The 27,256-nt window shown below is 44.1% G+C and overlaps 2 protein-coding genes across 2 annotated transcripts in view; one reads left to right on the top strand and one right to left on the bottom strand.

The window, feature by feature from the left end:
- Positions 1 to 16,488, top strand: part of EIF3A (eukaryotic translation initiation factor 3 subunit A) — a 40,398-nt gene extending 23,910 nt beyond the window's left edge. The window contains exons 19-22 of the mRNA XM_077349906.1: positions 4,703 to 5,676; positions 7,468 to 7,642; positions 8,668 to 8,858; positions 15,216 to 16,488. Of these exons, the coding sequence (XP_077206021.1) occupies positions 4,703 to 5,676; positions 7,468 to 7,642; positions 8,668 to 8,858; positions 15,216 to 15,451 (1,576 nt within the window). The 3' untranslated portion in view covers positions 15,452 to 16,488. The remainder of the gene's footprint in view (positions 1 to 4,702; positions 5,677 to 7,467; positions 7,643 to 8,667; positions 8,859 to 15,215) is intronic.
- Positions 16,489 to 20,678: 4,190 nt separating this feature from the next.
- Positions 20,679 to 22,610, bottom strand: NANOS1 (nanos C2HC-type zinc finger 1). Its single transcript, XM_077349905.1, has one exon. It carries the CDS (start codon positions 22,419 to 22,421, stop codon positions 21,585 to 21,587), a length of 837 nt encoding a protein of 278 aa, XP_077206020.1. The 5' UTR covers positions 22,422 to 22,610; the 3' UTR covers positions 20,679 to 21,584.
- Between the last annotated feature and the right edge of the window lie 4,646 nt (positions 22,611 to 27,256).

Here is a 27,256-nt window from a genome sequence, read left to right as displayed (position 1 = left end):
AAGAGGAATCTTCTGTTGAGGCTTTCTGTGTGTGTGTGTGTGTGCTGTTGTAATATTGTATGTACATATGAGATTCCTTAAAACATAGAATCATAGAATCATAGAATCATAGAGTTGGAAGGGGCCATACAGGCCATCTAGTCCAACCCCCTGCTCAACGCAGGATTAGCCCTAAGCATCCTAAAGCATCCAAGAAAAGTGTGTATCCAACCTTTGCTTGAAGACTTCCAGTGAGGGGGCGCTCACCACCTCCTTAGGCAGCCTATTCCACTGCTGAACTACTCTGACTGTGAAAAACTTTTTCCTGATATCTAGCCTATATCGTTGTACTTGAAGTTTAAACCCATTACTGCGTGTCCTTTCCTCTGCAGCCAGCAGAAACAGCATCCTGCCCTCCTCCAAGTGACAACCTTTCAAATACTTAAAGAGGGCTATCATGTCCCCTCTCAACCTCCTTTTCTCCAGGCTGAACATTCCCAAGTCCCTCAACCTATCTTCATAGGGCTTGGTCCCTTGGCCCCAGATCATCTTCGTTGCTCTCCTCTGTACCCTTTCAATTTTATCGATGTCCTTCTTGAAGTGAGGCCTCCAGAACTGCACACAGTACTCCAGGTGTGGTCTGACCAGTGCCGTATACAATGGGACTATGACATCTTGTGATTTTGATGTGATGCCTCTGTTGATACAGCCCAAAATGGCATTCGCCTTTTTTACCGCTGCATCACACTGCCTGCTCATGTTTAGTTTACAATCCACAAGTACCCCAAGGTCTCGTTCACACACAGTGCTACCTAGAAGCGTATCCCCCATCCAGTAGGCATGCTTTTCATTTTTCTGACCCAGATGCAGAACTTTACACTTATCTTTATTAAATTGCATCTTGTTCTCATTTGCCCATTTTTCCATTGTGTTCAGATCTCGTTGAACTCTGTCTCTGTCTTCCGGAGTATTTGCCAGTCCTCCCAATTTGGTGTCATCTGCAAACTTGATGAGTAGTCCCTCCACCCCCTCATCTAGATCATTAATAAATATGTTAAAAAGTACCGGGCCGAGCACCGAGCCCTGAGGTACCCCGCTACTCACCTCTCTCCAGTCTGATGAAACACCATTGACAACAACTCTTTGAGTGCGGTTCTCTAACCAATTCCCTATCCACCTAACTATCTGAAAATCCAGATTGCAGTCCTTCAACTTATCCATCAGAACATCATGAGGAACCTTGTCAAAAGCTTTACTAAAATCCAAGTAAATGACATCAACCGAATTTCCTCGATCCAGCAAACCTGTTACTTGGTCAAAAAAGGAAACTAGGTTGGTCTGGCAGGACCTGTTGGAGACAAATCCATGCTGACTTCCTTGGATCACCAAATTATCCACCAGATGTTTGCAGATCACTCCCTTTAATATCTGTTCCATTATCTTCCCCACAACGGAGGTCAGACTCACTGGTCTGTAGTTTCCCGGGTCATCCTTCCTCCCTTTTTTGAAGATCGGAATAACGTTTGCTCTTTTCCAGTCCTCCGGGACATCTCCAGTCCTTAAAGAGGTTCCGAAGATGATGGACAAGGGCTGTGCAAGTTCTCTGGAAAGTTCTTTGAGTACTCTTGAGTGCATTTCATCTGGACCAGGGGATTTGAACTCATCCAGTGCAGCTAAATGCCTCTCGACAACCTCTCTATCCATGTTAACCTGCCACCCAGACACTATCCTTTGGCTACAGCCATTTCTAGATGTGCCTAAACACTTTGACCTGTGGGAAAAAACAGATGTAAAATAGGCACTAAGCCTTTCTGCTTTCTCTGCATCTTTCGTTAGAGTTTGTCCATCCGCACCCAACAGCGGGCCTATTGCCTCCTTTACTTTACGTTTGCTCCTCACGTAACTGAAAAATCTTTTCTTGTTACAGTGGGCTTCCCTGGCCAATCTTAGCTCACTCTCAGATTTGGCCTTTCTGATGATTGATCTACAGTGCCTAGTAACCTGTAGGTACTCTTCTTTAGAGCTCTGTCCTTCCCTCCATTTCCTGAACATTTTCCTTTTCTTTCTTAGTTCCTCTTGAAGTTCTCTGTTCATCCAAATAGGCTTCTTAGAGCTCCTGCAGTGTTTTCATATTTCTGGAATAGTCATTGATTGAGCATGCAATAGCTCTTGTTTGAGTAGCGCCCACCCTTCACATGCTCCCTTCCCTTCCAGCATTCTCGTCCATGGTATGACACTCATCATGTCTCTGAGTTTATTAAAGTTTGCCCTACGAAAATCCAACATCCGCGTCTGGCTACAAGCTTCCTTGGCTCCCCATCTCAAAAGGAATTCTATGAGGACATGGTCACTTCCCCCTAGGGTCCCCACCTCCTTCACCTCATCCACCAACTCTTGCCTGTTGGTCAGTATTAAGTCCAGTATGGCTGAACCTCTTGTGGGTTCATCTACCATTTGATAAATGAAATTGTCAGCCAGGCAGGTCAGAAACTTGCATGACTGAGGACGCTTCGCAGAGTTTGTTTCCCAGCACACATCTGGGAAATTGAAGTCACCCATGATGACAAGGTCCTGCCGTTTGGATATTTTCTCAAGCTGCTCACAAAGTGCAGCATCCACATCCTCTCGTTGGTCAGGCGGTCGGTAGCAGACACCAACCACCACACTGTTTGTTTTCCCCTTGCTTATTTTCACCCAGATGCTTTCCACTGTAGATATGCTCTCCTTCACTAGAATTTCCTGACAGGTAAGCCCTTTCTTCACATACAGTGCCACTCCTCCACCTCTTCGATCTATTCTGTTTTTTCTGAACAGTTCATATCCATCCACCATTACATTCCAGTCATGAGAATCATTCCACCAAGTTTCTGTGATGCCTACTAGATCATACCTTTCCATCAGCATGAGAAGTTCCAGCTCTTCCTTTTTATTGCCCATGCTTCGGGCGTTAGTATAAAGACATCTGAATCCTTTTACTTTTGGTTCCCTATGAGCTGGCCTTGCCGGTTGGGCTGCCTCCGATAGTTTTCCTTCCATACACTCCCTATGTTGATCGTCTCCTTCCCCTAGTGGCTTTAGTTTAAAGCTCTCCTGATGAATCTCCCCAGGTTCCTGCCAAACACATTCTTTCCCAGTTTCGATAAGTGCAGTCCATCAGGTGCTAGTAGGCCTTCCTCAAGAAAGCCTATCCCATGGTCCCAGAAACCAAATCTCTCCTGCCGGCACCAACTACGCAGCCAGTGATTCACCTCCATTATCTTCCTCTCCCGACGCATTCCTCTTCCCTTGACAGGCAAGATTGAAGAGAATACCACTTGTGCCCCCATTTGCTTGAGCTTCCTCCCCAGATCTTGATAGTCTTTTTTAATAGGAGCGATGGTATTCAGGGACATGTCATTCGTTCCCACATGGACCATCACAAATGGGTAGCGATCCGTAGATTTGAGGAGTTTGGGCAGCCTTTCTGAAACATCTTTAATTTTCGCCCCTGGCAAGCAACACACCTCTCGGGTTAGGGGGTCAGGCCCAGCCACATGGCGATCCATTCCTCTTAGCAGGGAGTCTCCAATTACCAGTACTCTCCTTTTTTTTTTCTTCTCAACTCCATTTCCTTCTGTCCCCATGGCCTCTTCCCTTTGTCTTAGAGTTTGTTTTGGGACCTCTTCCCTTGTTGACCCTTGCACCTCCTCTGCAAGAGCCTGAAATCTATTCTGGAGCTCCAAAGGCCCTGAGAACTGTCTCGCCCTTCGCCGTTCAGTCTTTTTCCGAACTACCTGCAGAGGCTCCCTATTGTGGTCAACCTCCTTGTCCTCTTCAGGACTGGTTGTATTCTCTTTATTCTCTTTATTCCATGTTGCAGAGCTCTGGACTACGAACTCCTCCCCTTTCTTACTTTGGGTCAGAGTAATAATTCTGTTTTCTAGTGCCCTAATCTTTTCCTCCAAAAGTCTTACCAGCTTACACTTGGGGCAGCTGTAGTCCATCTTGTCTTCTGGGAGGAAGGCAATCATGTCACACTCACTGCAGATGATGGGATGAGTGTCCTGGAGGTCCATTGTAATGTCTAGGCAGTGGAAGTACTAGGGAAATATAATCTACTGATATAATCTACTGATATAATCTACATGACTGAAATCCTCACAATTCATACCCATATTACCCCCATAATGTTCCAAAAAGAAAAACTTACCTTTTCTGTTGATTCTGCATTCTGTTTGAAACTGTTTGGTTCTTCCTTCCCAACATGCTTGTGTGTACATGTGGCAAAATAGATGCATTTGCCTCCTGGCCTTCTACCTCAAACCTGGCAAGTCTTTAGAAATCAAAGGGTTTCAGAGGAGGATTTGTGCAAATGGGGAAGGGGTGATATTTTATTTTTCTTTCCCACAGTGAACCTATAACAATCCCCACATGCTGCTGGAGGTCCCTATTCCCCAGCAAGCCACACTAAGGAAATCCACCACAAAATGACAAAGATTCCCTGAAGCCTCTCCAACCTGAACTGCTCTATTCCAGTTGTAAGATGTGGGTGGGACTTAGTGTTTGTGCATTAAGTAGCTTTGATATTATACATGTTGTCTCCTTTCTGTAAAAAGCAATGGGGGCAGGAAAACTATTAACATGTTCCAATCAGACAGTGGTTCTTTGTTTAAACAATACCAGATAACTTTCAAACCACTAAAACCAATTTTTTTGTATATACAATTTTCCTGTGCTTATTCAGAGAGTGGCGTCGTGGGGAAGCACATGATGAAGAAAAACCTCCCAGAAAAGATGAAGCAACTCAAAATAGCACTGAAGAAGACACAGATTCATCCCCCCCTGAAGCACCAGAAGAAAAAGTCTTGAAGCGTGACCCAGATGAAGAAAGAGGTCCTAGAAGAGCCGTAGATGATGACAGACCTAGTTGGCGTTCCATGGGTGATGACCGGGGCCCAAGACGGGGACTAGATGAAGAACGGGCTCAAAGACGGGGACTGGATGATGACCGGGGCCCGAGACGAGGACTGGATGATGACCGGGGCCCAAGACGGGGGCTGGATGATGATCGAGGCCCGAGACGGGGGCTGGATGATGACCGAGGCCTGAGACGGGGGCTAGAGGATGACCGAACAAGTTGGCGCAGTGCAGATGATGACAGAGCCCCGAGACGGGGGCTGGATGATGACCGGGGCCCGAGACGAGGGCTGGATGATGATCGAGGCCCGAGACGGGGGCTGGATGATGATCGAGGCCCGAGACGGGGGCTGGATGATGATAGAGGCCCGAGACGGGGGCTGGATGATGATCGAGGCCTGAGACGGGGGCTAGATGATGACCGAGCAAGTTGGCGCACTGCAGATGATGACAGAGGCCCGAGACGGGTGCTGGATGATGAGAGGGGCCCAAGACGAGGGCTGGATGATGAGAGGGGCCCGAGACGAGGGCTGGATGATGAGAGGGGCCCAAGGCGGGGGCTGGATGATGACCGGCCTAGTTGGCGCAACACAGATGAGGACAGGGGCCCAAGGCGGGGGCTGGATGATGACAGAATTTCAAGACGCGATGAAGACAGAGGACCATGGCGTAATGCAGATGAGGATAGGATCTCAAGGCGTGATGATGATCGTGGACCCAGGCGTGCTGTTGATGATGATAGAGGTCCTAGACGTGGGGAGGATTCCAGACCTGGACCTTGGAGACCACTTTGTAAGCCAGGTAAACTTAAATGTTTTTGTTGCTGGTTTCCTCTCCTGTTCAGTAAAATTACTAGGTACTCTGTTTAGTAATGTTTGCATTTATTGTTGTGCCACAGAAATATAGGGATCATTTTGTGAGAGATGACTGAATCTTCTATGGCATATAATAAAACTGTATAGGAAGCATATGCTTAGTGATGGTGAGAACCAAAAAAGATGCATGGAAAGTTTTTTTCCCCATTTGTTCCTTACATTGTTGGTGCTGTAACTTAACATATCAAAATGGCACTCTTTTTTGGGCACAGTTACCTAGGCTCATTTAGACAAAAAGATTTTAAACATTTTGATCCCACCTTTTCTTCTCAGGCTACATGGGAACCAAAAACATAACAATTAAAATATGACAAACCAATCTCAATACAGGAAGAGTACAGCCCACATGTATACATTAAAATCTATCTATATCATCCCATTGTGGAAATGTCTGTAAAAATAGTATTGTTGGCTGTTCCTCTAAAAGCTTGCAGTATTTAGTCCATGAGGATTGAGAAGACTGGGGGTGGAGTAATGGTGAGTCATGCCCCCCTTATGGAAGGCACAGTCATTTAGATATATAGGCAGTTTTCATGGTTCCCAAAGCCCAGGCAAGCCTAATCTTGTCAGATCTTGAAGGCTAAGCAGATTTGGATCCAGCTAGCACTTGTAAGGGTGATCTCCAAGGAATATCAAGATCATGCAATGGCAAACCACCTCCCCACTTCGGAACATCTCTTACCTGGCAGCCAGACAGTGTTACAGTCCTCTGGCTCTATTGCACCCATGTCATACAATAAGTAAATAATATGGTTCCTAAAATGAGAAGTATATGAGTGTTAAGTAAAGAAAAAAAATATCTTTAACAGCGGGTCGCTGTTAAATAAAAGGCTAAGGCCTAAGTGGGTGGAGTGTGGGCGGGCCCTCACCAGGACAGTCCAGAAAGCGATGGGGAAGTGGCGCCACAGCGTGAGTATAGAAGGAGGTCTACCCCCCCCCCCTGGGCCCAGAAGCACACCCGGGGCCTCAAAGAGGCCCTGGGTGTGCTTCTAGACCCGGAGGGAAGACCTGGCCGCCACCGGGGGGGGGGGAAAGCCTTCTCCCCCCAGGCCCAGGAAGTCCCCCCCTTTCTAGCACCCATTGCATTTAAAAGTACAACGGGCTTTAATCTAGTCTGTTGATATTTCACTAAACAATATATAATATATAATTATAAAAAGTTATGCCATTCACTTCCAAGGGACATCTTTTATAATGAGTAGACAATGGGCAGTTCACCTGTTTGATCAGTTTGGGGGCAAGTGTCATAGGCTATTTTATTATCTCCACCAACTTGATTGATCTGATAAATTGTGGGAAAACTATTGCTAGTGACCATATGGCCTTCTATGAATAAAGCTGTTGGCTTTTACGATGAGGGAAAGTCTGATAAGTAAATTTAGTAATTATTTCATGTTCCTCAATACCAGTATCATATTTCTTAACAATCTACAGGCTAGGAATATTCCAGTACCTCATGGCTGCTATCCAGACATGACGAGATTATAGCTGCTTATTATGGACAAATTTAATTTTCTTATTGTGCAGTTTTGGCTTATTTGAAATCACATTTAGTTTTTTGAAATGTTACAAAAACAGCAGTTGTTTGATAAACGGTTGCTGTATGACTAGCTAGAAATAGCGGGGCTTTCTTCATGCTAGACGCCTGCCCACCTTACATGTGTTCTTGTGCTGATGAAATTACTCCACAAAAATTGGAATGTTTTGTTGTCATTAGGTGGATGGAGAGAAAGAGAAAAAGCTCGTGAAGACAGCTGGGGGCCTCCCCGAGATTCCAGGCCTTCAGAAGATCGGGAGTGGGATAGAGATAAAGATCGTGATGAGAATGAAAAGGACCGAGAACTTGACAAAGATCGTGATGTTGATCGGGAAGATCGCTTCAGGCGTCCTAGGTTTTTAATTTATTTGCTTTTACCAGTGTTCATAAGTTATTTTTCTTCTGTGAATAATTTTTCTCATATACTATGAGAAGTCAGGCACTTCTCCAAAAAGCACTGTGATAGCTATATCATATTGAGGTGCATAATTGTATGTGCAAGTTCTAAGTAGTAGTTAGCGGCTTAAAATAAGATAAAATGCAGAAAAGATGTCACAATGATGTTAACATTTGCACTGGTTGCTTGGAAGATATGCATCACAGAATTGTGTGCAGTTTAAATACAAATCTAAAAGGGTGAATTAGAATGCCAACAAATTTCCAGTTATTCCACCTGTAGGGGTCATTACTTAAAATAGGTGCATGGAAACCAGAAGTTTCATTGACTGTTCAAAAGCAGTACATTAACCACTAAGCCACAGGGTTGGCCTTGGTGAAAACTCTGTATCCCAGGCAATAATGGCTCAATGATGGCTTTTAAGAACTGTGTTTAACACCACTGTAGTTATCCTTGAATGTTATATAAAAATACAGTATGTAAATAAATCATTATTCTACCTAGTCTGCATTTAAAAATGAAATGCAGTTTCTAAAATTCTTATCAAGGCTTTTCAGAAAAGAATCCACAACCCAGATTCGAGAGATTCACGGGTTTTGAGATGTAATTATCTTATTGTAATCTGAGTGTCACATGACTTTATTAAACCATCTGATTTGTTTTCTGTAAAGGTGTGATGTTGGACAACTCTGTGCATTCCAAAAAATTATGGGCAATTAGTATTGATTAAGGCTGGAATCTGTAAGTTAGCTAGAACAATGAAACGTGAATTTTTTTTGAAGAATTATACAGCAACCTAAAAGCAATCTTTTAAGCCTACTGTGTCAAAATACCTTAATGATTAAAAGTTTCATTGAGTCTATTGCTTATGTTGAAGTAGGTTTTAGATCATATCAGTGGTTTAATTTCTCTGCTATCTGTTCAGCAGAAACTGGAATTAAGCGGTTTTTCTTCTAAAATACTTTATTTGGCTTTGACTAAAGGGATGATGCTGGCTGGAGGCGAGCACCAGCTGAAGAAACCTCTAGCTGGAGAGAGTCAGGTCGTCGTGATGAACGGGATCGACCTGTTCGTGACTCAAGAGATGACTGGAGTAGCCGTGACCTTCGAGATCGACGTGGTGAAGAGAGAGAAAGGAGAGGACCACCACCTCCCAGAACAGATCGGGAAGAAAGTAGGATTATTTAAATCACTCTCCATATAAAGAAGTATTCCATTTTGTCTGTTCTGAATCTACTGCCCATCGGTTTCATTGAATGTTGTCAAGTTCTAATATTTTTGGAGAGGGAGAAAAATTTCACATAATCAACTTTCTCAACCCCGTGCATACCATTATAAGCCTCTGTCATTTCACTCCTTGTCTTTTTTCTAAACTTGAAAAGTCCTAGAGTTTTCAATCTTTCCTCATAGGGAAGTTGCTCTAACTCTCTAATTACCTTTGTTGCCCTCAATACTTTTTCCAGCTCTGAAAAGCCTTTCCTGAGATATGATGACCAGAATTATTCATAGGAGGCCGTACCATAGATTTATACAGGGGCATCATTATAATATCAACTGTTTTATTTTCAATCCTTTTCCTAATAATCCCAAATATAGAGTTTATTTTTTCCACTGCTGCAGCATACTGGATTGACACATTCACCTCTCAGTCTCAGCAAGCTTAGATATAACAGAACTAGCCAATTAATGTCTAGTGTCCAGAATAGACTATTGGAATTCACTCCACGCAGGACTGTCTTGAAGGCAATTCACAGACTTCAGATTCTCCAAAATGCAGTTGCCAGACTTCTGATTGAAATATTTTGGTCTTCACAAATGCAGCCTGTCTTGAAACAGGTGCATTGGCTGTTGATTGGTTTCTGGGTCAAAGTACAGGTGCTGTTTTTGACCCTTAAATGCTAGCTTGGTGTAGTGGTTAGGAGCACAGACGAGGGCTTTTCTAGTTGTATCCCCATCCTGGTGGAATGCCCTCTCAGATGAGACCTGGGCCCCGTGTGAGCTTCCTAGGTTCCAAAGGGCTTGCAAGGCTGAGCTTTCCCACCAGGCCTTTCCCAATTTAGTGTATTTGGGGGGCTTAATGCAAGATCCATGACTATTATTTGTAATTGTTTGCTTATTATATGATTGTTTGCCTTTTATATTATCTCTGTCTTAGTATTGTGAACTGCTTTGAGTCCCACTTTGTGGGAGGAAGGGTATATAGATTGAAAAATAAGTTCAGACTCCATTAACCTGTACTTAGGATTTTTTGGACTAATGTACCTTAAACTTACCAACATTGAACTTCATTTGATACATTGTCATTCAGTCACTTACTTTGTGGAGGTCCTCTTGAAGTTCTTTACAGTCAGATGACCTTTTCGCCATCTTTAACCGCTCCTAGCGGAGCGGAAGAAATAAAGCAGTAAGGGCCCCGAGGGCGGGCCCTGTCCGGGATGAGGAAGGGTGCCGATAGGCCCTTTCCCCTGGACTGACAAGCGGAGGGCCCAATCGGGAGGCGCAAAGCACCTCCCAATTGGGCCCTCCGCTTGTCAGTCCAGCCCCAAACTGCCAGTCAGCAGCCGCACGCAACGCGGCTGCTGATTGGCAGTTTGCCCGGCCAACAACCAATTGGGTGGGGCGAAGCTCCTCCCAACCCGCCCCACCCCCATGAGAGAGAACCTTCACTCCACGGCGGCCATTACTCTGCTGGCCGCTGAGAGCGAAGGTAGGCCCGCTGGCCCCCGGCCTCTCCCTGAGAACGACTCCCCAGACCCAGGGGAGCCCGCTGGCCACCTCGCTAAGTCCCCCCGTGCCCTCCCCGGGGCCTGGGGAGCGTTTTTCAAAGTCGCCCCGCTCAGAAAAACGCTCCCCAGGCCCTGGGAAAGGCGATCCGCGGCTCGCCCTCCCCGGGGCCTGGGGAGCATTTTTCAAAGTTGCCCTGCCGGGCCCGTCGCCCTTTGTGCGCTGCGCCCGCCCCTGCTGCCTTCTCCATGCCCATTTTTAAAAATGGGCTTTGTTCCTAGTCTTGAATAATTTTGTATCATCAGCAAACTTGGGCACTATACTACTCACCCCTAGTTCTCGATAACTGATGAATAAATATTACTAGCCCCTGTACCAATTCTTGTGAGACCCCCCACTATTACTGTCTGTTTATTCCTAATTTTAGAGCCTCTTGTGGTGCAGAGTGGTAAGGCAGCCGTCTGAAAGCTTTGCCCATGAGGCTGGGAGTTCAATCCCAGCAGCCGGCTCAAGGTTGACTCAGCCTTCCATCCTTCCGAGGTCGGTAAAATGAGTACCCAGCTTGCTGGGGGGTAAACAGTCATGACTGGGGAAGGCACTGGCAAACCACCCCGTATTGAGTCTGCCATGAAAACGCTAGAGGGCGTCACCCCAAGGGTCAGACATGACCTGGTGCTTGCACAGGGGATACCTTTACCTTTACCTATTCCTAATTTTGGTTCCTGACATTTAACCAGTTTTTAATTCATAAGAACCTGTCCTCTTATCTCATGTTTGCTAAGTTTATTCAGGAGTCTTTTGTGAGACACATTGACAAACGCCTTTTGAAAGTTCAAGTATATCTACTGGGTCACCATTCGTCTACACCAGGGGTAGTCAAACTGCGGCCCTCCAGATGTCCATGGACTACAATTCCCAGGAGCCCCTGCCAGCAAATGCTGGCAGGGGCTCCTGGGAATTGTAGTCCATGGACATCTGGAGGGCCGCAGTTTGACTACCCCTGGTCTACACGCTAGTTCACTTTCTCAAAGATCTCCAAAAGATTCATGAGGCAGGACTACCCTTTGCGGAAGCCATGTTGATATTTCCTCAGCAGGCTTTTTTCTTCCATGTACCTAATAATTCTATCTTTGATTACAGTTTCTGCTAATTTGCCTGTGACAGACATTAAGCTGAGAGGCCTATAATTTCTTAGTTCCCCTATGGATCACTTTTAAAAAATTGACTTATCATTTGCTGCTATCTATTTTGATATATCAGCTGAATTTAGGTTACATGTATGGGTTAGTAGATCAACTATCTCACATCTAAGATCCCCCAAGATCTTAGTGTATACTGGGTGTATACTGTCAAGACCTGGAGACTTACTGATTTTTAATTTCCCAGTATGCCTAAAACATGTCTCATTACCTCAGTGTCACTCAGTTTTTCAGGCTCTCTCTGAAAATAATGACAATGGCATGGGTACCTGCCCCACACTTCCCATGGTGAGCACAGAAGCAAAAAATAATTGATCTTTGCCATCTCTTGATCTTCCATTAGCAATCCCTTTTTCCCTTTGTCATCCAAAGGCCCAACTGCTGCTCTGGCTGGTTTTGTGCTCTCTCTATATATTTTTAAACGTACGTTACAATACTTTTAGCAGCCTGCTCCTTAAAATCTCTTTTTGCCTACCTAATTATTGACTGACATTTCTTTATCCGGAGCCTGTGGTCCCTGGTGTTCAGTTCACTGAGCAGACCATCCACTTTTAAAAAGAAATGCCTATGTTTTTTATAGTTTCCTTGACTTGCATTATTAAGCATGCAGGCCTTCTTTTAGACTTCAGTGTCTTTCCTAACCAGTGGAATACATTTTGGGGCTCAGTTAGTATAGTTTTAAATAGCTTCTATGCATTTACTAGTAATTTTACTCTTTTGTTTCCTTTTCAACTTCCATTTAACTATTGCCCTCATTTTTGTAAAGTTCCCTTTTTTGAAATCAAGTGTTACTATTTTGGACTTTAAACTTTCCATTGACATGAATGCTGAACTTAATAGCATTGTGGTCACTGTTCCCAGTTGCTGCAACAATGTCTACATATCTCACCAGGTCTTGAGACCTGTTCAGAACAAAGTCCAAGATCATTGTTGGCTTTGTGACCAACAGGGTGCAATCATTTATGATGTCTGGGAATCTTATTTCTACAGCATGTTTTGAACACATGTTTATGAAGTCAATATGAGGGTAATTAGAGCCTCTTGTGGCGCAGAGTGGTAAGGCAGCCGTCTGAAAGCTTTGCCCATAAGGCTGGGAGTTCAATCCCAGCAGCCGGCTCAAGGTTGACTCAGCCTTCCATCCTTCCGAGGTCGGTAAAATGAGTACCCAGCTTGCTGGGGGGTAAACGGTCATGACTGGGGAAGGCACTGGCAAACCACCCCGTATTGAGTCTGCCATGAAAACGCTAGAGGGCGTCACCCCAAGGGTCAGACATGACTCGGTGCTTGCACAGGGGATACCTTTACCTTTACCTATGAGGGTAATTGAAATTTTTCAGTATAATAACATTACCTGCTTTAGTCACCCCCCTCATTTCCTTTTCAACCTCAAGGATTTGATCACCTACACCCCCACTTTTAAGTAACCCTTAGGGCTCAATATTTCCACCTATATAATTGCTGTTGGGGAGTTAATTCCTCTGTTTTCTAAATTTTATTCTATGGCCTCTTTGAAATACAATGCAACACCTGTACCAACCCATCCCTTTCTGCCCTGCCTGTAATGCTTATACTCAGGAATGACTATACATCCCAGATTTTCCCCCATTCCACCATGTTTCTGAGATACTTACTGTATCTAAATTGTCATTGAACACCAAACACTCCAGCTCTCCCATCTTGATTCAGAGACTTTTAGCATTGGTTATAGATACCTGTAATGTGTTCTCCTGGCTAATAACCCTCATCCTACTCTCACTTCCAGTTCTATTATTAGCCCAAGTGTTACACAATCATCTCTTTGGGCTGACTTGTCCTGCTCGGAGGCTGCCAATCTTGGCTTTCCCTCCAGAATTAGTTTAAAAGCTGCTCTACCATCTTTTTGATATTAATCGCTGACAATCTAGTTCCTGTTTGGTTCAAGTAAAAACTATCACTTTGTATAGGTTTGGCTTTTCCTAGAAAGTTCCCCAATGATAAGTCTAAATCAGCCATTCTCAATGGGGGCCATATGACCCCTGGGGTGCCCTGGTGCATTTGAAAGGGACCACAGACTCAGAAATGTGAGAAGGGGAGCCCAAAGGGCTTATGGGGGGAGGCTCTGGTAAACGAAACTGATTAAATACCCTTTTTGTCATGTTTGATGTCATTCATTGCTAGAAAGTTTGTCTTTTGTCAATGGAAAGAAAAAACCGGCCAGAGCTGCAAAGAAATGGATGGTATAGAAGTCTAATTTTTTTTTTTAATCATGTAATTCGTTCCTTAGTTTGTTGCTTGAATTAATGCATTCAACAGGAAAAAAAGAATGCATATGCTTCTCTTGGTTGAATGTTCTAGAAATCTGTCTTGTATATATAAGACCAGGTACATTATGTATCGTTAATTCACTCAGCTTAGGCATTTTTTAGCCTAGCTTATAGCATAAGTGGCTGGTCCACTGCAGGGGACCCTAGAACCTGAGAAGAGTTCCTCAAAGGGCCATGGCAAAAAAAAAAAAAAAAAAGGTTGAGAATGGCTGGTCTAAATCCTTTTTCCTGACACCACTTTCTCATTTAGACATTCAGATTTGTCGTTCTTTAGCTTTGTTTCAGATTTCACACTTGATATTCTTGCAAGGGGAAGGCTTTGTGTTAAGCTTGTGCATTCATACATTGCAACTGGAGATGTAACATTTCTGGAAATTTTAAAGCTATGGGGAAATTTGGGGGACATTGAAATATATGTGATACATGCTTTCCTAACAAACCTAAGCATCTTTTTACTCATTAAAAGTTATGCATATCTTAGCAATTTTTTTTTAACTTTTTCTCATATTTATTCAGTTTTAAAGCTATGAACGTTTTCAATACCTACAAGAAAAATTGCACTTACACAAAATACTCAACAAAGATCTGCAGAATGCAGTACTGTATGCTACCATAGCACATGTAACTTAATTTTTGTTGCTTGAGAGGCAGGGAAAAATAAATGTTGAAGGTAGAAAACAAATTTTGTAGAAAACAAAAAGTATATTTTATATTAAGTTAAACTTTATAATATTGAAAACACTGAACTATTTGACAGTGTACTATCATTGAACACTTTCTAGCATATTATTGCTAAAATTATTTACATTTAAATGAAAATATCCTTGAAAATGTGTATGTCCACAGTATACAGTGTTGTAAGTAAAGTAAGTAAGTAAAAATGGTCATACTACACCTTTTGAGTGAAACACTGTATTTTGTCTCACTCATTTCAAAAAGGAAAAAAAGAATCATAGGGTATTTTCCAGTGCTTCCCCTTATTTCCTGTATTTCCCTAGAGAAAATATTTCATTCAAGTTTGTTTTCTATTGGAAATTTTTTGTGAAAACCTTGCCTTAAGAAGCACTTCCGCTAGTCTAAAAGAAAACAAAGGAGATAGCTTTATCCCATGCTCCCCCAATATTTCTGTCTGAAAATGGGAAGGGTGGATTCTTGAGGGAGGGAGATGTTAAATAAAAAAAAATCAAGGTTTCTCCCCGTACCTTCACATCTTTAATTGCAACAAATCATCAACAGCAGCTATGGCTGCTCTTGTACAGGATAGGAAATAAGGAAAGATTGAATATTGTCTTTCTGTATTCTTAGTGAACACCTGGAGACGTCCCGATGAAAGAAGGGAAGAGCGTGAAGAACGTGAAACAGTTCGACGACTGCCTGCTCCATCTGCTCCTGCTCCTGCTCCTGCTCCTTCTGTCTCAAAAGAGAGAGAGAAAGATGGTGAGAAAGAGAAGGGAGCTTGGAGAACCGAAAAAGAGAGAGAATCCCTTCGTCGCACTAAAAATGAAACTGATGAAGATGGTTGGACCACCGTGCGACGTTAAGTTTAAAACGTAAACATGGATTTAATATGGTGTTTAGCATTGATTTGATAACAGAATATAACATTGGTGCTTTAACACTCTGAATTGGTATTCTTTAACAAAAATTTTCTAGGTAATGTGGAAGCATGAAATTCTATTACTTGTATGTAGACTGATCATGCACAGAACTTGCAATTAAAAGTTGGAAATTAAATACTGGTTACCTGCAACTTCAAATGTTGTATATGTCACAGATCACTTGGTGGTAAGAAATAATAATAATAATTTTAAAAAACCCTTGTAGGTATCTTTGAGTGGCACATATATCTGTCAGAAACAAGCCTAATCTTTATTTTGTGTAGCTGTGAATTTGGATATGGTCTGCAAAGCATACATTTATAATTATATAAATGCATGCTTTGAAAGGACTGTATACTGTAAAGCAGACACAAGAAGAGCACCTTCCTGTTTGCATATTTTTATGGCAAGAGTTCTTTGCTGGTGATAACACAAACATTCAGTATGTATTAATTTAGATTGCATTCAGTCATTGGTATGAACCTCTAGCTACACTGGGTTTTTTTGTTTTTTTCTCCCCCCCCCCCCCTCGTTGGAGATTTCACATGAGTGCATATACTTATCAAGCCCTTTTGTTGTCTTTATTCTGGCAATGAATTTCACTGCATGACAGAAAAACCAAATGTAAGGCTTTTAAAATCAAAGCATTTGACTAAACCATATTGCTAAGACCCCCCCTCCGTTGCCAATAGCCTATCTGCTTTTTCTGTTATAGATAATTCATGCCTTTTGAAGCATTTATATATAGTGTCATATTTCAGATATGTGGTCTGGAGGAACTGCTCATTCTTCCCTTCCCAATTTTTTGTCTTTGGGGGTAAGTGCTTTACCTTTAAACAAGTGCTTTGTAGTAAGGGCTGGGTTGACTTCAATGGGAATGTGTGTGTGAAGTAGCACATGAATGATTGTTCTTAATTGAAGCCAACACAGAACTTGCTGCTATGTGTTAACTTCAATGATAAATAAACGTAACAAAATAAGGTGCTGTTTGCTGTGGCCTCTTAATTAACATTGCAACTTTGTGTGGTCATAGTCATGAGAGCCAGTGTGCTGCATTTGTGAGAGCATCAGACTAGGATTTGAGACAGTCACTACTCTGCCATGGAAGTTCACTACATGATCTAGAACCTATCACAGTCTCTAAGTCTAAACTGCTTCAGAAGGTGGTTATTGTGAAGATATAGGGAGGAGGGGAGAACAAAGTGATAAACCAGTGTAGGCCCTTGATTAGAGAGGAATGTACAATAATACTATATTAGTCCACATGGAGTTGTTGCTGGTCATCAGGTGGTGTGATTAAAGCACGCATGACCTTGGAGAACAGAAGCTATAGGAGATGTAACTTCCTCAGTATGCTTTTATGATAAACTCATCTCTCTCTACTTCAAGGAATATGGCCAAGATGTTGGCCACTGTGGCCTTGCTTCATGAAAGGAAACATGTTTAAGTTAAAAGTCCATTGAAAATTCAGGGGCATGACATATCTAGGTTTGACATCAGGAAAATGCTCCCCCTTATTCTTATAAATTCTTCTTGTTTTGAACAGTTAAAATATTCTCCGTATTTTCTTTGAAGGAATAAGACGTTCCTGTATGCAGAATTAGATGCTGGTCTGTGTTACTTTTGGCATACCTGTTTCACAGGCAAACATTGATTCCAGGTCTTCCCATGTAACTAATTAACTGGGAGGAAAAATCTCTTGGCAGTAAAATGTTTCTTTGGGAAGTAGCCCTCTGTCCTGTAACAGATTTACTCACTAAAATATTTTCAGAGTTATACAGTTATATATATGCCAGATGGCTAATGTATATGCAGTTTCAGGTTTCAAAGCACTACTCAGGGATAGGGACTTGTAAAATAAGAGTTACATTATCTTCTGTACCTGGAACTAAATTCCAAATTTAAGTCTGGATCCAAAGAACTGCACAACTTGTTCTGTGTGTGCGTGCGTGTGCTCTCATGCGCATGCATGAAAGAGCTGGGGCTAGGGGGCATTCTTAACCTTCACTTGACCACGCCGTATTAGGAAGCCCAAGTGAGTATTCAATCTAGATGCAATATCATCTCTTGAGCATTGCCCATCTAATGCAGTCTGAGTTAAAATGAAATGCAGCTTGGTATTTTAAACATACCAGTATTTGGTGGTAACTAGACAGTCACACTTTATGGCTCTGTGAAGGTTTGAAATGTGGCAGTGTCCAATTTTTGTTGTACTGTACTAGTCCCATATCAGTAAATGTGCTACCACAGAATATCTGATACAGTCTCTTTGCACCAGTGCTAAAATGTTACTAGATTAGAGGAAAGTTTGTCAGTGTTTTGTGTTGTTCTGGGAATTGTCCAGTATAATTGAGCTTGTCTCCATCACTGTATTTCCTGTTAAGGCAATTCCTGCCAATGGGACATGGGAGGTAATCTTTACCAGTTCCCGATTTCTACTACAGGGATTCAACTTTGCCACCAGTGTTGCTCTAGAGCAGTGGTTCTCAACCTTCCTAATGCCATGACCCTTTAATGCAACCATAAAATTATGCAAGTGTTCTTTCACAGAAATTAAACCGAATCTGACCAGTGGCTTGAAGATCCATTGTTCATGATTGTATTTAACTTGGGTTTTTTCTGGAGTTTCTCAATTCAGTTCTGCCTCTTGTCCCACCAAGCTGCTCGCCCTGTCATGTGACCCCTGTGAAAGGGTTGTTCAACCCCCAAAGGGGTCCCGACCCCCAGGTTGAAAACCACTGCTCTAGAGTGTCCACCAACCACATGGCAGGGTTTCACCAGACATGTCAAACTGCAGCAGGAGGTTGGAAAGTTCCTTTTCACAAATATTGCTGTGCTTGCATAGCATAGGATACAAGCCTTGCTCGTAAAGGTGGTGTGGAATGCCTTATATTATAGAAGCACCAGATTATTTGCTTTATGAGGACATAAAGAACTGGATCATAAATGAGTTCTAGTAGCCACTCCTGGAATAAACTGACAAGTAACATATATTGATAACTGCATTTCATCGTACTATATACAGAAAGAAGCTATTGTTTAGATACTTGTGTGATAACGTGTGGTTAGAGTCCAGAAGCAGTCACCTGATGATTTTGTTTTGACTACCTGAATATCTCAGGCAGCCACAGAAGCTTTCTGCCCACTGGTTGAGGCCCAAAGGATACCTGTTAGCAGACTCTGCCTCTTTAAACACATAATGAACCTAGCCCTGTGTAGACAAACTACATCCTTTGATTAAAACACATGCCCCTTCTGTCCCCAAAAGGCTTGCCTCTTACTACTAAATCCCCATTCCATTAAAAGCCTTTGGGGAAATACTAGTGGGACAGAAGCAATAAATGTGTTAGGACACATTTCCTATTTGCATCCAGAATTGGAATTGTTACATGTACAGTATTCATTCATATTTACAGTTCAATTGAAGGTTAAATAGGAAAGGAAAACAGTTGGCTGCAGAGTGGAATCAAGGATGCAAAATTATATTTTTTGTACACTGAAGGTCACAGTAATGGCTCTCTTGCCCACCAGTTACAAAGTAATATTAGTCTGCAGGCAAGGATAGACTAGATATGAGAACACAAAATTGCCCTATATTGACCCAGACTTCATCAGTATTGTCTAGTCAGACTGGCAACAGCTCTCCAAGGTTTCAAGCAAAGATCTTTGACTTCACCTGCTGCCAGGTCTTAACTGGAAACAAGAGGGGTGGAATCTGGGACCACCTGCATGACTAGCTGAAGCTCTGCTTCTGAGCCACAGCTTTATGCTTAATGTGTGCCTACTCTCCCTATTTGAGTATGAAGTACAAAGTGATTGAGCAGGCTGTTACCTTTAACAGTAAAGATTTTTTATCCTCATACATTGCAAAACTAGCTTCCCTCACACACGCCTCCTATTTGATCAATAGGTTAGACCCCCAAACATGAGCTGGCCCTGTCAGGTTTTAGAATTGTCCTAATCTTTTCATGGTCAGTTTCAATGCAGCTTGCTTCTAAGGAAGCACGCTGAGGAGCAAGGCGATAGAATACAATAGCTACACTCTGAAAATATTTGCTTGTTTTTCAGAAGTTAAGCATCTATTTTATTATATCACTGAAAGCTGTACACATGAATCAGTGGAGAGATCATTAATTGGCTCAAGTAGTAGAAGGGAATTGTTATATGCATGTGTCCCTCCCACCAAGGGTGTAGGCTGTATACTCTGAAACATCAACACCCTGAATGCATGACAAACTCATTGAAGTACTTTTGATTATCAGACCTCCACTCAGAAGAATACAATTAAGTACTGGTAGTCTTAAAACAGCATCCTCAGGGTTACCCCAACACCGAGCCTTCTATGTCCTAATTTGATACAAGTGTACACTTTTGGCTACTGCTGCACATCTGCATGTAATCAGCATAGAGACACACAGGCTTCTCCATACAGAAACGCGTTCTTTTTGAAAACGTCAGAGGACTGGTACTTCTAGAAGGCAACAGGATCCATCCATTAGTCCAAATCATGAAGTATTTTTTTTAAAATCCTGACTGAAACCCCAGAATTCCTTCATCACACTGGTTAGCTTCTGAACTGTATGAGTCAGTCAGTCCTCTATCAAGTCATTCAGTCCTTCCCTTTCCCACATAGTTTGGGCCAGGAGTAGTCAAACTGAGGCCCTCCAGATGTCCATGGACTACAATTCCCATGAGCCCCTGCCAGCATTTGCTGGCAGGGGCTCATGGGAGTTGTAGTCCATGGACATCTGGAGGGCCTCAGTTTGACTACCCCTGGTTTAGGCATTGGCCTACAGGCCACACAGCCTCCTATTGTCACACATCTCCAGACCAGTTAGCTATAGTGTTCTATGCAGCAGTGTTTACTTGAAACATGGGCTTCAGCATATCCAATATACATATCTGCCTGCTTTACCCTGTGTTTATGGTGTTGCTTTTGCATAGGAGAGAAGCTACTGTAGTCATTTCCTTAGATCAGACAGGCAGCATTTTTTGTGCGTGAACATTACATATTAGCTACAATGTTAGGGAGGGTGATTTTTTGCCTTCACAGAAAAAAACCTGAGTAGCTCCACAAGCCCAGTGGTTATTCTCACTTCCAGGGCTCTTGACAGGCTATCATTTTAAGGGAGCAGAGGCTGGATCTGGGGGAGGAAAGAACAAGCTGTAGTCAGATCTCTGCAACATCTTTACTTCCACTTCATATCTAACAGTTTGACAAAGTAATCCTCAGCTGGGCTACAGGGAAATAATCAGCATTTAAAGAAAAGCAGTGGGGGCGATGGGAAAACTCATTTTTTGGAATGGTGAACCAAAAGAGAAACATGCACTCCAAGTAGGACTTAAACATGGGGGTGGGGATTAAGAGTGAATCTATACCATAAGAAATCCCCCCCAACAAACTGTAATCTCCAGTTCCAACTTTTACAACCAATATTGCTTATAGACCAACAGTAAAGACAACAATAGAAACAAAACACCAGTCCAATACATTGAGTTTCCCCCGCAGGCTGCCTTCAGCCTTGCCCCTTGAAAAAGAGTCACCTAAAAATTATATTTGGCCATCTTTATGTTAGCTGCAATGTACAGCTTGGCCTCTTGGGTTCTGTAGCAGTTCTTTTGTTCAGGGGGGGCACTCCCTTTTCTGCCCAGGATTAATATTCCAGAAAGCCACAACCACTGAAGAGCACTCAATTCGATTTAAAAATTAGATATGATTTACAGTAAACAAATACAGGACTTCTAAAACTTGTATAATTCTTATAGAGTTAAATTCAAGGGCCAGATTCTCTGGCGACTATGTATACAAACTAGAAACTATACTTGATTATTTGATATGTCAATCAAGAACATTTTTCTCTGTACATTCTACCGTCTCCAGGTTTAAATATATTAAATGTTAAAGAGACACCATTCGATTAAAGATTTTAAAAGGAAAAGCTCCCAAGGAAAAAAAATCTCCTGAAGAGGGCACGCGCGACCAAACGCCCTCCCCCCTAATTCAGCGCAGTAGTTAATTTCTGGATCCACTGTGTCCGCAGGCACGCCGAATCCCCCAGGCGTCGAGCAGCGCCCCCTAGCGGAGCTTCTTGCCCAGGAGATGCCTGGAGTTCTTGAGCGGCTGCTTGGGGGCGCTGCCGTGCATTTTGGACAAGGGGCAGTACTTGATGGTGTGAGCGTTGTCCCCGCTCGCCCCGCACAGCGGGCATGTGTACCGCCGCAGCACCGGGCACAAGACCCTGCCGTCGGGCCCCTTGAGGATGTGCGTGGTGTACAGGGCCACGGCTTCCTTGTTATTCCTGCAGAAGACGCAGACTTGCAATTCCGGCTTCAGGAGCCTCGAGCCGCTTTTCTGCGGAGCCTGCAGCCGGCTGTTCACGACCAAGCGGCCCCCCCAGGCGTGGGGCGAGCGGTCCCGCTCCAGGTGATCCGCGGAGCAATTAAACACCACCGAGCCCGGGCTGGAGCGGCCCGAGAAAGGGCTGAAGTCGGCGAAGCGCTCCTCCAGCAGGCTCTCGCCGGGGCTCAGGTGGTGGTGGTGGTGGTGGCCGCACAAATCGAAGTCGCGTAGGTCCAGCGAGCTTTCAAAATAAGGGGCGCCCACTTCTTCTTCCTCGTCATCCTCCTCCTCGTCGTCGTCTTCCTCGTCGTCGTCCTCTTCCTCCGCCGCCGCCGGAACCTGCTGCACGGTCGCCGCCACGACCACCGAGGGGGGCCCGGTCCTGAAGCCCTTCTCGTGGCTCACCGCCTTGGTGACCAGCGTGGCCAGCCCCAGGTAGTCGTTCCAGGAGTTGAAGGCATTCCCGAAGGCGCCGTGGCTCTTGGCGCCGTACCTGCCGGCGCCCTGCAAAAACTCCACGGGCTGGTGGTGGTGGTGGTGCTTCTCCAGCTGGCTGGGGTGGAAAGTCTCCATCGGGGAAAGCCACAAGAGAAGGAAAGGGGCGGGGCGGGGAAAGACAGAGAGGGAGAGAAGAGAGCCCCGATCGCTCCCCAGGACAAATCTGCGCCGCGCTCCAAAGCAGCAGCAGCAGCGGCGATAGCCGCCGAGAACTCCGCCTCCGCCTCCTCTGTGAGCCCTTGAGCGCTTGCAGCTGCTGAAATAGATACATGAAGGGGGGGGAGGGACGGAGGAGGCGCAGCCCAGGGGCCGCGCTCTAATTGGACACCGGCCAAAGCGGCCCCGCCGTCCCCAACGCTTCTGATTGGCTGATGAGGGTCTCGCACCCTTTCATCTCTTACAGCTGGGCGCGGAGGGCGTTGCTTTCGAGGGCTTTGATCTGAAGCAGGTACCATGCCGGAGAAAGCCTGGATTAGAAAGGCAGAGGGGCTTGGAGCTTCTCGCAGCGGACCACAATAAGGCAGAGAGTGTCCGCAGGCACAGAGAAGCATACCGCCCCCCCCCCTCCGCGCAAAGGGAGTTAACTTAAAACAGAAGCCTTTGCAATCTGAGGATAGATATGGTGCGCTCTTATTTGACCACAGGTGGCTCTGAGTGGTGAAGTCATGGAAACAGAGTCAAGGGGGTCACATTAATGGGCTGCCTGTACAGCAATCAGGGTTGGACCCTTTGCATGCATTTCTTCGGTTTCTACAGACAGAAATCTTCATACAGTATAAATATGCAGGGATGAAAAAAATCACTTGATCTTTGCCTTTTATATAATTGTTAAGGACCCCCCTCCCCCCTTTTCGTCAAAAGTCCTGTTTATTACAACCAAGTAATGAGTTGGAAATGGTCTCTTTAGAGTTCCTGGATTCCATTCTGCTCCTAATCTATCTAATAGGAATATGGCTTCATATTAAATAGCTTGGGAACAGAATAGAATTCCAAGAGGGCACATCCCCACTAGGAAACATCTCACTTTGGATTACTAGTGAAATGTTTTGTAGGCAAAATATGGGGAACCTATCTGATCATCATGCCTGAAAAAATAAAGGTGACTGTGTTACCATGGGTCTTGCTGCTTGTTGTGTCTCTTCAGCTCTTATCCAAGATACCCAGAGGCTGTTAAATTATTGGTAGGTCAGACAGGAGAGAATGAGAGAGCCAAATTTGTAACTCTGCCTCGTTTTATAACATTGTAGCTGTGCTTTCCAGCTAACTTCAACCCAACCATTCATGGAATGAAGATTGTGCAACCGCTGAAAGGCAGGCTGGTGGCTTCCTTCTTCTGGCCAGGAGCTGCTGTGACTTCTCTGACCAGACACAACAGTGCTGCTGGGGGGCGGGGGTGGCATGGCAGTTGTGCTGTCCCTTCATTCCCACAGCATTCTCAGGACTCAGCTCCCCATAGTGACGTGCAAGGAAAGGAGTTAAGCCAGAAGGCCACCAAGGCTAAAGCCCTGCTGGAAGGGCCAAGCTACACACACAGCACATCACATAAACAAGAATACAGATACAGAGAGAGAGACCTTCACACGCAGTAATGGGTTTAAACACGCAGTAATGGGTTTAAACTTCAAGTACAATGATATAGGCTAGATATCAGGAAAAAGTTTTTCACAGTCAGAGTAGTTCAGCAGTGGAATAGGCTGCCTAAGGAGGTGGTGAGCGCCCCCTCACTGGAAGTCTTCAAGCAAAGGTTGGATACACACTTTTCTTGGATGCTTTAGGATGCTTAGGGCTAATCCTGCGTTGAGCAGGGGGTTGGACTAGATGGCCTGTATGGCCCCTTCCAACTCTATGATTCTATGATTCTAAAGCAATTCCAAATATTTGTGCAAGCCACCAGCTACATGGTGCACTATGTAAGACATGTTCCACCAATTCTACTTCTCTTGAGGTTCAGTGGGGCTTGTGGAAAAAAATCCTCCCTGAACTCCAAATATAGTGACTAGTAAACCTTGAATGTGAGCAAAATTCAGTCACTGAATAATGCCCAAGGAAGCTGATCATCATACTCTCCAATTTTTAGCCTTCAGTTGGTGCAATGTTAGAGAGCTCTGTTCCTGTTTCCATATTCCATAGACACCCCCTTTCCTGCAAAGTGGAACTCCAGAGATACATAAATAAAATCTGGGACTGCAGAATATTGCTTCATTCTGGGATAGAGTAAATCTCAGAGAACATTATTATTCTTAATAATATGTGAAAACTATTTGTGGAGTATAAATGTTGGAGGCTCTCTAGTAGTGCTTACCATACTAAGGTGGAATTAACTATATCTAATTATTTGTGCCAAAGTAACTGATATATACTTATAAAGTATATGCCAGGCTTTCTTAACCAGCGTTTCATGAACCCTGGGTATTCTTGATGGCCCTGGAAGTGTTTCCTGAATGGGTGGGAGTTAGCTACTTTTAGAATACCTTTTTAAAATTTGTTAAACATTTATTGGTGATGTGACCATATATGGCCATGTTGATCCCCCTTCCAAAATGGCCAATGATGGGGCTGGAGAGGGTGGGAAGGGGAGAAGCCCCAGGTGGGCATGTATACAGCTATGCTTCCCAACCATATTCTGCACAACTGTGCCACCGCTGGCATTTCTCAAAGAATGTTTCAGGGGTTTCTCAATAGTAAAAAAGTTGAGAAAGGCAGGTATATGCATTTGTTTATTGAGCATAACTTAATGCTTGAAGTTAAGGTTTAGTCATTCTAGATTCAATCGCTGTCATTTCCACTTAAAGATGGCTGTGGTAATTGGCTGGAAGAGAGCCAATAAAATGAAAGGCCATGGCCTGGGGTAGTGAATTTTCTTTGCATGCAAAAGGTCCTAGGTTTTCCCTGGCATCTCCAGTTAAAAGGATCAAGTAGTTGTTGTGAAAGAGCCTCTTGTGGCGCAGAGTGGTAAGGCAGCCGTCTGAAAGCTTTGCCCATAAGGCTGGGAGTTCAATCCCAGCAGCCGGCTCAAGGTTGACTCAGCCTTCCATCCTTCCGAGGTCGGTAAAATGAGTACCCAGCTTGCTGGGGGGTAAACGGTCATGACTGGGGAAGGCACTGGCAAACCACCCCGTATTGAGTCTGCCATGAAAACGCTAGAGGGCGTCACCCCAAGGGTCAGACATGACTCGGTGCTTGCACAGGGGATACCTTTACCTTTACCTTTAGTTGTTGTGAAAGACCCCCGCTGTCACCTGGAGAACTGCAAGAGCAGACAAGACTAACTTCACAAACCAGTTGTCTGAATCTGTATAAGGCAGCTTCATGTGTGCACACATTCATGTCAAGCTTAACCCAGAAAAGGCAAGGGCGCTGTTGGAAGGTCTGAGTGGGAGACAGCCAACTCTGGATGGGGTAGCACTGCCCTTGAAGAAGCATGTTCACAGCTTGGGTTGTGGTGAGATCCAGATTTGAAGACAGAGAGGCAAGCCTCAACCTTACCTTAAAGCATCTTTTGACTGCCTTGCCAGCAAAGAGCCTTTTGCAAAAGGCAGGATCCAGCCATGCTGGTACCTATGCTGATAATCTCCAAATAAGATTACTGTAATGTTCTCCATGTGGCCTGCCTTTGAATAATTTGGACACTTCTGGTTAAGAACACAGCTGCCCTATTGATTGGCTGGTTAGGGCTAGTTACTGTCAACATATCACCCTGGTTTTAAAAGCTCTCCACACTTTGTTTTCTGTTCCAATTCAAGGCACATTGTTAGATGCTTCAAGCTCCTTTTGGAGAGGTGAGCAAAACTATTTAACAATAAAGGAAGAAAACAAAACCAACAATAAGCACACTCCCATTAACAACCAAAGATTATTGTGTGCCAGAAGCAAACAGCAGAAAAATCATCACAGTGCTTCAAACTGGAGACATAAAATACCCTTTGTGAGACAAATCCAATTCTGAGATGTTTTTATCACCAGTTGCAATATATAAAATACTATTATTGCTTTCCAGCTCAATTGGGCAGCTTGCTGTGCACACAGCAAAGGGGGCTCAGTTTCCTTTTTCAGAAGTGATATTTCCTTCACTGTTGCTAGGACAACCTTGATTCCTAGCCCTGACATGAGTGTCCCTTGTAATTAAATACAGATTACAGTGTATTATTGGGATTTAATCAAGTGAAATATTAAACATTGTCAAAGGACTCTTAGGGTCGTGCCGGAGAAACTAAGAGGAAAGTCATCAGTCCATTGCAGTCAGGGAGAGTTTTGTAGTAAACTAGCCAGTTTGCATCACAATTACAGCAGTGTGCATGGGCCTGGGTGCTTGCATCCTTCCCCTTAGCTATTTCCAGGCTCAGTTAGCAGCTGATTTCTAAAATTTGTTGTACAAAACATAGGGCCATGGTCTCTGTTACATCAAACTGCCACTGACTGCTGTCCTCACCTTCCTTCCTAGAGTACATATTGTTCTTCCTTCTCCACATTATCCTCACAAGAGGCTGGCAAGATAGGGCATGCAGACAGAGAATGTGACTGGCCCAAGGTCACCCAGTGGGCTTTGTGGCCAAATGAGAATTTGAACCAAGTCTCCTAGTCTGACATTCTCACCACCCACTGTCTGGGCACTGGCCCACCATCCATTGAGCCTTATCTTCTGTGTCAGGGAGAGAGAACCCAGAAGTAAGTGATGTGGCACCTGCTGTGCTCAATGACACCTCAGGGACACCTCTCACACAGTGTTCCCCCTTTTTCACCCACCCTCCTCATCAGCTACCATGAGCTCTTTATTTATTCTCTTTTATACACAACAGGGTGCTGTCCCTTTAACTTGAGTCTGCTCTGCAGCCCTTCCCTAGGTATGCAGTCAGCCTGCTAGCCCCACCTTGCCTAGGGAGCATCTCTCTGCTGCTTGACCCTCTTTGCCT

The sequence above is a fragment of the Paroedura picta genome, chromosome 8 (genome assembly GCF_049243985.1).
Source record: "Paroedura picta isolate Pp20150507F chromosome 8, Ppicta_v3.0, whole genome shotgun sequence".
In the NCBI taxonomy this organism is placed as follows: domain Eukaryota; kingdom Metazoa; phylum Chordata; class Lepidosauria; order Squamata; family Gekkonidae; genus Paroedura; species Paroedura picta.
Note: the sequence above shows the minus strand (reverse complement) of the source record. Positions and strands in the feature narration are given on the sequence as shown.